General features: G+C 41.0%; 1 protein-coding gene and 1 pseudogene across 2 annotated transcripts in view; one reads left to right on the plus strand and one right to left on the minus strand.

Annotated features, from left to right (window-relative positions):
* Rad18 (RAD18 E3 ubiquitin protein ligase) overlaps nt 1-13,381 on the plus strand; it is an 87,555-nt gene that overhangs the window by 531 nt on the left and 73,643 nt on the right. For both annotated transcript variants that reach the window (XM_013010563.1, XM_013010564.1), the window contains exons 2-4: nt 2,031-2,112; nt 6,166-6,227; nt 7,828-7,898. In XM_013010563.1, the coding sequence (XP_012866017.1) occupies nt 2,031-2,112; nt 6,166-6,227; nt 7,828-7,898 (215 nt within the window). The remainder of the gene's footprint in view (nt 1-2,030; nt 2,113-6,165; nt 6,228-7,827; nt 7,899-13,381) is intronic.
* LOC105981396 lies at nt 12,124-12,509 on the minus strand (annotated as a pseudogene).

Here is a 13,381-nt window from a genome sequence, read left to right on the forward strand (position 1 = left end):
CCGCGGGACGCAGGCCCCGCCCCCCTTCCCACCCTGGCCCGGCCCTCGTCTTGGGGGTAGAGGACAGGTCCGGTCTTGTTCTTGTCTTTCGTTTTGTAGTACCGGCGCAGGACTTTGGAATCAGGGCTCTGTGCTTGCTAGGCAGGCACTCTACCACTCGAGCCATGCCTCCCTGCTCCCAACCCTTTGTGCATAGGTATCTTCGGATTGAGGGTCTTGTTTTAGCCCTGGCTAGCCTTGATCGTGATCCTTGGACACAGTCCTCTCTTTGCCGGCGTGACAGGTGTAATGATGGCTCACTAGCACACCTAGATTATTGGCTGAGATGGGGGTCATGACCCCCTCCCTCCCTCCCTCCTCCTGATCTCTGTCTCTCAAGTAGTGGCCTTGCAGGGTTAGAAGTCTTTTTCTTTCTGCTGTCATCAGGGAAGCTGTTTGGGAAGGTTTCCCCCTTTGATGGTCCCTACTGGAAGGATTTATGGAAACTGGAGCTTTGATGTGGCCTTGACACCAATCTGCACTGGAGAAGAGCATAGATTTGAGTTCCAGTTGTGCAGGGTTAAACCTCTGCCTCTTGTGAGTGATCTCTGTGAGCCCGGTTTTCCTCCACTGTAAAGTAGAAACAAAAGTGAGAGAGTAATCATCCGTTGAAGATTACTTAAATATTTTCTCTGTTTGTTTATATTTTGAGATTTCTGGTATTCAACTTCTTGGATTTAGTTAAATCCTTTGGAGCTGCTTAGGCTTTTTCTTCAAGGCTAAGATTTTGACACTATTTCTCTTGTTAGAAATATTAAACCATAAGGTTGTAGCTGTGTATCATAGTGGAATTGTTCTCTTAAAAACATGAACTGACTTAAAAATGAACATTTTCCTATGGCATTATCCATTGAAAACATTTTAATGGTTTTATAATATTTCATATGGACTATTAATGGCATTACTCTCTCTCTCTCTCTTTTGGTCAGTCTTGGGGCTTGAACTCTGGGCCAGGGCACTGTCCCTCAACTCTTCAACTCAAGGCTAGTGCTTTACCACTTGAGCCACAGCATCACTTATGGTTTTCTGGTGGTTTATTGGAGATAAGAGTCTCACGGCCTTTCCTGCCTGGGCTGGCTTTGAACTGCAGTCCTCAGGTATCAGCCTCCTGAGTAGCTAGGAATATAGGCATGAGCCACCACACTCAGCGGCATTAGTCATTTTATCTTCTATTTTAAAATTTAAGTGATACATTCTGGGATTATAGGCACAAACTGCCATTCCTGGCTATTTTCTAGTATTTGCATTTAATAGTCCCTGATTTGACCCTTAAGATGAATAGTGACTGACTGCTGATGCCTTTTATGACACGGTGGAGGGTACTAGAATGAGGCCTGGCCCACATGGCATGTGGGAGCAGGGACAGAATTGCTACAGCCTTATAAAGGGCTAACAGTACTGCCCAGGAATCTGTAGCATCAGCACTACCTGTCCAAACATAAATAAAAAATGGCTCTTAGGAGAGCTGGGTATGCTGAGGCATAACTGAAATCTTTGCTACTTGAGGCAGAGATAGGATGATCTTGTTTTGAGGCTAGCTAGCCTGGGCAAAAAGTTACTGAGTCCCACGATAACAAAAATGAATGAATAAATAAATAAAAGCCTGGTGTGATGGCCTGTGTCTTTGGTCACAGCTTCTTGGGAGGTGGAGGTAGGATGGATATCTTTGTGGTCAGTCTGGGAAAAAATGAGGCTCTATCTGAAAAACAAACTAAAAACTAAAAGCAAACCCTGGAGGGTGTGGCCGAAGTGGTAGAACACTTGCCTAGCAAATGTGAGGCCCTGAGTCCAATCCCTAGTGCTAAAGAAAAAAAAATTATGTGGGAAGTTTTTCCAAGATTGCTGTAGTTGTTTGGAGTTAGCTTTGAAGTATATTTGATGAAGTATTACTGAATTTGGCTGTTAGGGGAATAGGGAGACAGTTCTAGGCAGACATTCCAATCTTGATGTCTTCTCATATGTGCACATGTTTTTCTGTTTTTTTTTTCCAGACAATAGATGATTTGCTTCGATGTGGCATTTGCTTTGAATATTTCAACATTGCCATGATAATTCCTCAGTGTTCACACAACTGTAAGTATATTTTGTTTCTGAGAGTAAAAGTGTGAAGTAGTACTAACAGCATCAAATATGTGTGTGTGTGTATATATCCCCTTCTCTTCTTCCCTACTCCTCTTCTTCCCTCCCTCCTCCCGTCCCCTCCTCCCTTCCTGTCTCCCTCCCCTTCTCTTTCTTTCCTTCCTTCTTTCTCTTCCTTTCTTCCTTCTTTGCTTGAACTCAGGGCCTGGACACTATCCCTAACGGTTTTTGCTCAAGGCTAGCATTTTACCACTTGAGCCACTGCTCCACTTCTGGTTTTTTGGTTGTTAGCTGGGGCTAAGCGCCTTATAACCTTTCCTGCCTGGGCTGGCTTTGAACCTCCATCCTCAGATCTCAGCCTACTAAGTATCAAGGATTACAGTGTGAACCACTGGCACCCGGCTATGCATATTGTTTTTGCAGCATAGCCAAGTTGAAAAATAGTAAGCCCAACTATTGTTAGTCAAAGAGCATCTGAATTTCCCCAGTGACAGAATTATGCTACTACTGAAGACAGTTTTATCACTTAACTGCTGTGTGATACTGGAAAGAATCATTTATTACACTAAGCCTGTCCTCTATATAAGAGGTATTTATGTATTAAATGCTTCGTATATAGCATTTTGTACCTTTTAGTAGTACTGAAGTTTTGAACTCAGGGCCCTGTGTTTGCTAGAGTTCTGCCACTTGAGCTGTGGCCCTAGTTATTTATTGCTTTAGTTATTTTTTTCTCCCTGGATTTTTTTCATCTGGGCTGGTCTTGATCTTACATCCTTCCACCTATGCCTCCTGCATAGCTGGGATTTCAGGTGGGGACCACCGTGCATGGATGGATTATGTGTTGAGATTGTGTTTTGCTCAGTCTTTTGCCCAGTCTGATTTTGAACCTAGATCTTCTGGATCTCTGTCTCCATGGTAGCTAGACATGAACCACCACACCGAATCTCCAGTTTCTCTATTATTTTTTTGGTGGTACTAGGGGTCGATTCCAGGAAAAGCACTCTACCACTGAGTTATATCCTCAGCCCCAAGTTTGTTAGATTAGTGGTTCTTTGGCTTATATTTTTCTCATCCTTTTTTTAATGTGTTATTGGAGCTTGCACTCAGAGCCTTATACTTGCCAGCCACTTAACTCTACTGATGAGCTGTACCTCCAGCCATTGTTTGAGATGGTGAATTTTGAGAAAAGGGTTTGGGATTTTGCTCATGTGTGCGCTTGGACCGTGATCTTTTTGTTTTAAGCTTCTCATCCTAGCTGAGATGAGAGGTATGTGTCATGCCAGCTTCTTTCTTGAGATGGAGTCTTGTGAACTTTTTTGCCTGGGCCCTGGAATACTATCTCTGCAAATTTCAGCCTTCTGTGTAACTGGGATGGCAGGCATGAGCCACCACTACCCATCTGTTGGTTGAGAAGGGGTCTTGTGTGTATGTGTGGGCCATCCTTGAACCGTGGTCCTCCTGAGTAGCTAGGATTATGTTGTGACTCCTGTTTTGATTGCATGTGCATGAAATGACTTGCTCCATTCCTCTCCTTCCAGTGATTTATTCATGTTTACTTTAAATTGATTTTTTGGGGGGTGGACAGTATATATTTAGATCTTGCCCTTTGATCTGGCATGACATTTTTACTTGGAATATTTAGACACACAGTCTAAATATTCTTGGCACTAATACTGAGTCCTGCTGCTGTTGGGTGGCATGCTCACTGTGTGCCTGGTAGAGTCGCTGCTGTACAGTGTTGTGCAAGTCTCTATTTCCTCACTGATCTTTTGGCTCCTTGCTTTTTCTGTTATTGAAAGTTGGGTGTTAAAATCGTACTAATGGTGGTGCTATCTAGTTTTATTGTGCGCCCTTTAGTTCTGTCATTGCTTTACATGTCCTGCTGTTCTGATGTTGAGTGCTTATATAATTATCATATCTTCATGTAGAATTTGTTCTTGTATTGTTGTAAAATGTCATTCCTTTTTCTTTGCTTTAACTCTTTTGTGTAAGTGTTGTGACTCCTGTTCTGTTTTGATTGCCTGTGTATCAAATGGCTTGTTCCGTTCTCCTCCTTCCAGTGATTCTCCAGTAAACAGCATATAGTTAGATTTTAGTGGCTGTGTTTGAGTGAGAGTGTGAGCTCTGAGGCTTGAGTCCAGGGCCTTTGATTCTTGTACTTTTGTTTGTTTTTGCTTAAGGCTGGAGCTCTACCATTTGATCCATACCTCTCACAGAGTCTCACAGACTGCCCAGGCTGGCTTTAAGCTGTGATCCTCAAATCTCAGACTCCTGAATAGCTAGGATTACAGGCGTGAGCCACCGGTGCCTGGCTGGTAGTATTATTTTTATGACACAGAGTACCTCAGAGTTTTAGATGGAGCCAAGTCTCTTGGGATCTGTTTCTTTCTTTTACTCTGGATCAAGTAGAATTGATGGCTCAGAGTCCTAGCTATTTGTTGCTATTCCCTTAACATTTCAGGAGTCGACATTTTGAATTGTACTTCTGTTTTGCTCTGTTGAACTTTTGGAAAAGAATAATGAACATCTATTGTAGATCTTCAGTTCTTGTGGTTTGAGTGATACACAAGTGAGTTCAGGTCACCAAACCCATGTTTTTGAAGAGTGTTTTTGTGGGGAGAGGGCTTGGCTTGTTCTAGTCCGGTACAACAGTACACGAGAAGCAGTCTGGTAGTGAGTCGGTTGCTGTGCTCAGGTGTCAGGTTTTTGCACTGGTCTGTTTGTTCTAACTAGATAATGGCAGATGCCCAAAATCCATGCTTTCTAGATCACTGGTTCATAAAACCTGTTAAATCACCATTATCATGGAGCTAGCCAACAGCCATCCTTTTCTCCTCTTTTATATAGTTTACTTCACAAAGTTAACCAAGGCTTATGTAGGAGTAAATGGTAATTCTCTGTATCTGCCTGTCTGCCTCTTAGGTTTTGGGTAGCCATTTCTCTGTGATGTTGCTTTTCTCATGGATCTAAGAAGATTCATATATCCATTTTTTTCCATTTGTGCACATTTTCCTTGTTGTTAGGGTAGACTGGCAGCTTCAAGCTCTTTCTGGTGACTGAATGTTTCCTCCTCATCAGAGCTTTACCCTTGTTATAACCAGTCCCTTCCTTTTCCTCAGGGTCTTACTGGGCCTGCGGGGCTTGCCTTTTCTGGATTTCTGCACCAGTGAAATTGTACTGTTTCCCTTGCCTCAACAAAAGGGCCAACTAGAAGCTCCTCCAGTCAGCTGAATTTGGTCTACAGTGCCATTCCTTTAGCCACATCTGCCTTTTCTATGTTTTATACCATCTTGAGTGTAGTGAATTTAGCTTATTGTTTATTCCTCCTTAAATTGTTAGGACTCATTACCCCGACTGGTAGTGTAATTGTCTCACTCCTGTGAACTGTGTGAAGTAAAGACAGGCCACTCTTTTCTCCATGGTTGCCCCAGCACTCTAGTTAGAAACCACATGGTGCTGGTTTACCCAGAGTCAGGCTGTGCAAGTCCCTAATTTGATAACCTAGATAATTTAGAAGTTTATTTTTGGGTAGACACTAGAGATACCTAGGATATCTTTTTATTATTTATTTATTTTTTATTATCTTACATTATTTATACAGACTGGGTTTCATTGTTACAGTTGGACACACGTTTCACTCCCTGTGTCACTTTCCTCCTCTCCCCTTTACACCTTCAGAAAATTTCAACAGAATTCCTCGTTCAGGTTTCTTAGTTGCAAACAGTTTGACCATAATACCTTGTATGTTTATTCACTGAGGTCTGTGTATGTTTCTTGTGGTTTACAAGTGGATGGTGTTGCTTACATGGTTAGACTGTCTAGGGACTCGTTATATTTGGTACATTTTCCTTTCCTAGAAATGCCTTTTAATTGCCTGTTTAAATGTGCATAGAGCATAAGCATTAGATGTGCATACATCTAAGATTATATGTAACATACCTTAGATGATGGAAATTGTCAAAGGTTTAAGCCAGATTTTGTTAAAAGTCAGCTTTCTATATTAATATAGTTGAACTTATTTTGCATTTTATGTGTTTTTTTTTGCAGATTGTTCTCTCTGTATAAGAAAATTTTTGTCCTACAAAACTCAGTGTCCAACTTGTTGTGTGGTGAGTTTTTTCTTTTTTTTTTAATTTAGAGATTGGAGTAAATATTTCTGCTTCACATACAGACAAAACTATGAGCAGATGTGTAGTTACTGGATTAAGCCATATATAGAACATTTTCACAGGGATCTCTAAAGTACATGTTAGGAGAACTGAGCTTTGTTCAATTTCTCACTAGAATTTCTAATCTAAATTATGAATTAAAAATTAATTTTATGATGAGAATACTAATTCCTATGGTCTTTGTCTTTTTTTTTTTTTTGTCAGCCATGGCGCTTGAACTCTGGTCCTGGGTGCTGTCCCTCAGCTCTTCATCTCAAGGCTAGCACTCTACCCCTTGAGCCACAGTACCACTTCCAGTTTTCTGGTGGTTTATTGGAGATAAAAGTCTCAAGGACTTTCCTGCCAGGCTGGCTTTGAACCCTGATTCTTAGATCTCAGTCTCCTGAGTAGCTAGGATTACAGGTGTGAGCCACTGCTACCTGGCTTTGGTCTTTGTCCTTATGGTTCCTTTTTTTTTTTCCTTTCCTGCCTGCCTAAGGGCTTGAACTCAGGGCCTAGATGCTCTCTGAGCTTTGGTATTCAAGGCTGGTACTCTACCACTTGAGCCACAGCTCCACGTGCAGCCTTTTGTGGTGAATTGGAGATGAGATTCCAGTGGACTTTCCTGCTTGGGCTGGTTTTGAACTGGCATCCTCAGATCTCATTCTCTTAAGTGGCTAAGATTACAGGCATGAACCACTGGTGCCCAGCTTTAATTTTTTTTTTATAATTTCTCTTTTAACTGATATTAGGATTGTTCTTTTGCAAAGAGCAAAGATCCATGGTATTGGGCTTAATCCAATACTAGCCTGGCTACCTCCTACCTCTTTTCAAACCAGACTTACAACAGCAAATGCTAGCAAACCATGGCTTTAGTCTCTGACACTTCTTATGTTGGAGAACAAGTGGAACCACAGATTGAAGGGGAAGAACATGAGAATAGAGAAAGAAGGAATGGTGAGGCCAACGGAAAGGACATAGGAACTCTTGCAGATTTGGCTAGTTTTTCTCCCTGGTGGGCACATGATGTCAGAATATCATTGGGCCTGCCTGAACCGTTTCCCTATGTGAGAAACATGGCACACTGTCTCCCCTAAGTCCAAGATCTTCCCCAGGGTGTCCCACTGCGTCCACATGACAGTCTCTTCACTGAAGTAGACGCTGTACTGTACTCACTACAGAAGTAGTCTTAAAAAGCAGTCTTATTTTAAGTCTGAAACTTATGTTGCTGAGAGGAGCACTTCTCCTTTTTCCAGAAGTAATGTTAGGGAAGGCTGAGTGCTGGCATTTTAGAGAAAGATTCTTGCTCATATTAGGTTTTGTCTTAGGACAGAGTCAATAGTACATGATTTCAACAGATGCCTTCCAGAGCATTTATCAGACTTCCCTTAGCAGGTACTGATTTACTGTTAGTATCACATAAATTAACTTCTGCTGACTTTTCCTGGAAGACTGTTAGTGGGGAGATTCTCAGGAGGATGGTCAGACATTTTTGAAAATGAGATTACACAAATTAATTATTGTTTTTGACCTTCTTCCATCTGTTGTTTTTCTTTCCTAGGTGGTCACGGAGCCAGACCTGAAAAACAACCGCATTTTAGACGAACTGGTAAAAAGCATGAGTTTTGCCCGGTATGATTTAATTTTGTGACTAACCCTTAACTACTTTGCTCTGTGTGTGTCCCTGTCCATGCACTTTTGCTCTGGGAATGTGTGGTTGAATATTTTGGAGTAGAAGAAGGAAGTGACATGTTATTCACACATGGGAGTTCTACTGTGTAGTAAGAGGACTTTCTTCCTTTGCAGGAATTGCCCTCTTAGGAAGAATAATTTAAAGTTAAAAATGGTATTGCTTACATAGTTACTGGTTTCCTTGTAGTTTTCCTGCCCAAGCCCTAGAACCAGCCTCTTCCCCAGGGAGCCCTGTTCCTTTAGTAGAAATGGCCTGGCGCTGAGTGTGCTTGTTGCCCCTGGGGTGTTCCTACTTCTGGGTGCTTGCACTTGTCAGAGCTACATGAGGCATGTATCTGTACTTGTAGTGGTTATATGTGAACCTTTAATTATGAATGTGACTTACTCAGCATGTATAAAGGATATGTTCTATTAAACATGCAATTGCTTGTATTTTATAAAACTCAAGATACTCCCCAACTGTCAAATGCAAGAATGTATAAAAGTGCGTTTAGTCACACAGAGGGTATATTTTACCGAATAAGATCTTGGGCTTATTCTCAGTTTTAATCATGTAATCAGACTAGGTGTTCATATACTTAAGTCTATGAAGTTTTGGCTTATTGGAACATTCTTGGAGGTAATCTATATTACTTCTAAAAATGTGAACAGATTTCTTCTTGCATTTATTTCATATGTACTCATAGGTTTACATCCTGAAAGTGATCAAGATTAGTACTTTAACACAGCTAACATGACATTCCACACCCTGGCTGGCTGGTTAGCCAGTTTCCTGAAGCAGTGGCATACAAAGATGGCATGCTTTCCCAGATTCAGAAATTGACATTCTCTGATTCCCCTAATTAAAATGCCTATTTTTCTCATTGTTAGTGCTTTACCAGTTAGTTTGTAAAGTCTGTGAGAGAAGGGTCATGGTTCTAGGAGGAGTTTAGGGGCTGTTTCATTTTCTTTGTCGAGACTTATTTTTTCTTAGCTGGTCGCTACTGAAGTGTGGCAAACTCCCTGCTGGGCGGAAAGAAGCTTTGCAGATAGCAGCTGCTCTTTGTTGAGGAGAAGTGCCAGTGTGTTTAGAGTCACAGACCCTGGGGATTTTATTGTTTTCTTCTCTTTCTTGGCCTTCTTGGAATTAGCATCCTGCCTGTCTCTTGGATATTTGTTGTGGGTAGATAATGTTGAAGTACTTCATCTGCAAAATCAGTAGGGATGAAATTCAAGCGAATCAGTGTTACTACTTGTTGGAAGTTGGCTTTGGGATTGATGAGTAAGTTTAAGTTTACCAGATTGAAAGATATTTGTATTATTTATTGACTTTGTTTCTTGTTTTTACCATTTGTCATTGCTTATTTATTCTTGGAGTACTGGGGTTTTGAACTCAGGGCCTCAGGCTTGTAGGCATGTGCTCTATCAGTTGAGCCATACTCCCACTGCTTTAGCTATATTTTTGGATAGGGTTTCCTGATGTTTATTTGGGGCCAGCTGGAACCATTAACCTTCCTATCCATGTCTCTTACATAGCTAGGATTTTAGTTGTGAAACTCAATGTCTGACTTGTTGGTTAAGATAGGATCTTGTCCTACTTTTTGCATGGACTGGCTCTGAATACCAAACCTCCAGATTTTCTTCCTAGTAGTTTGGATTATAGGCATATGCCACCATGCCTGGCTCCTATTGCCATTTTATTTGCCAATCTGGTTTTAAAAAATTCAGTATCCTAAATTGAGTATAAGAAGATACTGGAAATACTTTCATAGATATTCAGATATAAAGCTGCTGTGCAGCTCGTATGTTTTCTTGTGCTTGTTGCTTTTTATTTAAAAATAACAACAAAAAAACTCAAATGCTCCGCCCTCAGTTTTGATTTAAAATAATGTTCTTAGCTAGATGTGGTGGTACATGCCTATAATCTCAGCACTCAGGAGGTTGAGGCAGAAGGATTCTGAGTTCAAAAAAGAAAAAAGATCCTAAGAACCGATTATATTGAGCAGAAGACTTAATTAGAATATTTTTGTGTAAGTTGAACATCATCTTGCTCTGAGTGAGAAAGAATTATTTCTTTGTTTTGGCATAGCAGCCAGTCTCCATCCGTATCATTGGTTTTATAAATTTCTGTGGTTTATGTACCATCAGCATGGGAGTTTTCTCTAAATATTTCATGTTTTAAACTTTTGAGATAACAGTTCTATTAGCAGTTCACAGAGGATGTGGAACATAATGAACATAATTTCATCTTTATTTGTGGTGCAGGTATAGTTTATTGGCTTTGGATTGAGGCAGAACTGGACTCCAGTCTTGGTTTTTAAATTATGATATAGTTGTGGTCAGGATTATTTAGTCTTCTTCTGTTTCCTTATCTGATAAAGGTAAAGAGTAACTTGGTAGGATTGTTTTAAGAATTAGAAATTATTTATAGATGTTCAGGGTTGTACCTAGAACAAAGGAATCTTTTTAATATGTTTTTTTATTGTAAAAATACTGTACAGAGGGGATACAGTTACATGAGTAAGGTAATAAGTACATTTCCTATCCAGCATTGTTGCCTCTACCTTTGTTTTTCCCACCTCCTCAAATACTCCCCCCCCACCGAAGTAGAATAAAGGAATCTTACAGTAGATTTCTATTGCTGTTATAACTGTATATCTTGGGTGTATTTAGTATTGTGTTGTCATCTTAAACATTGTTATGTAAGAGTTGGTGTTCATTGGGCCTGTGCCTGTTTAATCAACTGTGCCTGTTTAAACAACTCTCTTGTTTGTATGCTTGCATGCTTCTAATCTGAAGCAGCACTGCAGAGCTGCACTGCCTGATTGCATGGATCTAATGACTGACTGCCCATCACTACACAAAAGCCTATTCTGCCTCTTGATTCTTAGTAAAAGTGGTAAAGTTATGTGTGTTACCTGAAATTGGCAAGATTTTTCTATACTTTTTAAGGTCATAGTTACTTATTTGGAGCAAGAAATCCTGTAGAGAAATTTGTTGGGCTACATACAGGTCAGAGTATCTGGAATCTAATCTGAATTTGCTGCCCAGCTACCTGGATGCCTTTGATCAAGTCAGTAAAACACTTCAGGATTTTGCTCGTCTGCCTGTGACAAGAGTATATTGATTTGTCTTTTAGGGTCAGGTATGAAAGTCCACTAGATGGGATGGGTGTTAGTCATTGCCACTCCGCTTTAATATGAGGACAGTGGAAATGAGGGGAAGATTACCAATTTGGTCTAATCCTAAACATCCATTTGGAAATTCTTATTCTCACCTGGCTCCTTTTGAAGTATATTTAACATCTGAATTATAGTACTCCATCGCATCTTCTCCATGCCAGTCCTCTGGTCCTCATATAATCTTTCTCCTCTTAGAACTTTATGTCCCCTTTTTCTCCCCCTTCTTTTTTTTTTTGTCGGTCGTGGGGCTGTCCCTCAGCTCTTCAGCTCAAGGCGAGCGCTCTACCACTTGAGCTATAATAAATAAAATTAATTTTTAAAAATAGAAGTAAAAGGAGCTGGTGGCTCATGCCTGTAATCCTAGCTACTCAGGAGGCAGAGATCTGAAGTCCATCGTTCAAAGCCAGGCCAAGAAGGAAAGTCTATGAGACTCACCAAATAGCCAGAAGTGGAGCTGTGGCTCAAGTGGTAGAGTGCCAGCCTTGAGCACCAAAGCTCAACGACAGAGCCCCAGGAGTTTGAGCCCCAGGACCAGCACCAACAACCCCAAACCCCTCAGCTATGCTTTTGCCTAGATAGCTGGCAGTAGGCAGCGTTCAGGTCTCAACAAATGAGAACCAGCAAGAAGGGGGAGAAAGCAGCCGGGCACTGGTGGCTCACGCCTGTAATCCTAGCTACTCAGGAGGCTGAGTATTGTATTTATTGTATTTTGGAGTTGGGGGTGACAGTCTGGTTCTGGCAAGTTTTTTTTTTTTTTTTTGTCGGTCGTGGGGCTTGAACTTTGGGTCTGGGCGCTGTCCCTCAGCTCTTCAGCTCAAGGCGAGCGCTCTACCACTTGAGCCACAGCGCCACTTCCGGTTTTCTGGTGGTTTATTGGAGATAGGAGTCTCACGGTCTCTGAACTGCGATCCTCAGATCTCAGCCTCCTGAGTAGCTAGGATTACAGGCGTGAGCCACCAGCGCCCGGCTCTGGCAAGTTTTATTAAAGAAAAATTGTTTACTCTTTACTTTTCTCCAGTTTGTTCTGGCATGCTTCTAATGATATCAGAATCACCTGATCAATGATAGCCAGTGTGCATACTCTGTAGTATTTTCCACATGCTGTACCCAGTTCAATATTATTGCTACTGTAGTGATGGACACCGGTTTTTGCCAACATGGCCTAGTATTCTATTTCAGATATCCTCAAGCTGGGCTGTTGTTGGCAACGATGCCCAATGTCCCTTTGCCCTGTCTGTTCATCTTCAGCGTTTGCTTGTACCCTCGCACATACTTTCCACTTTTCATAACAAGTTGGAGTCTAGAGTTGATCGACTCCAGGGACTTTTTTGTCTTCTTGGTGGCCACCATCTTCCTGCCTTAGGTGTGGGAGGGCTCCCAATGGAAAGCAGCTGACAAGATGGCCGCGTGGAGAGAAAGGACAGTCTGGTTCTTATGCATCGCTAGGCACACTTCTATCCTTCTAGCCCCTTAGCTCCATTTTTTTGATAGCACTTTTCCCATTTTTGTATCTATGCCTATTTTCCCTCTCTTTCTGTAGTGTAAGCTTTAAGAGCATAGGCTTTGTTTTGTTCTCTGTCACGTTTCTCTGCCAAGAGTAGTTGGTACTTGGATAAATAAATGGATTTTTACTTTAGCGTCAGGACTAGTTTTATCCTGGTGGTGCTGCTGCTCTCTGGTATGGTCTTTTTTTGGCATCCATTGAAATAAGAGAGACAATTAGAATAAAATTTGTTTGGATTATATAATAGAAGCAAAGATCAATGGTATTGACATTTAGCTGGAAAGGACTACTCCATCAGGGTAGGTGTTTCATCTGTAATGGTTTTACCTGTTAGGTGGATAATGTGTGCTTTCCTTTGTCACAATGAAGTGAAAACTTTTCCAGAAACTTCTTTGTCCCAGATTCAGATGTTGAAGCAAAGGAGATGACGAGTAACATGGTTCTGCATGTACATTTTCTCTATTTTTTTTTCCTCTTTGAGATGACGATGCTTAACTTTTTCTTTTAGCTTTCATGTATATTTTTATTTTTTTTTCTTGGTAGGGGACATAATTTTTAATGGGTTATTAGTTTTTTACAAATGCACTGAAGGATCATGTGATGCATTAGATGGGACCCTAAGTCACAAGTCAGCACACTCCTTTGCAGCAGGCCCTGTGATGGCAGAACTTTCCATCTTGTTTTTATTGTTTATTATGACCCCTGTATTATCTTCAAAATAAAGAAACACACAATTGTTTCTCCTGTATGACTTTTGT

This window comes from Dipodomys ordii, unplaced genomic scaffold (assembly GCF_000151885.1).
Source record: "Dipodomys ordii isolate 6190 unplaced genomic scaffold, Dord_2.0 Scaffold12, whole genome shotgun sequence".
Lineage (NCBI taxonomy): Eukaryota > Metazoa > Chordata > Mammalia > Rodentia > Heteromyidae > Dipodomys > Dipodomys ordii.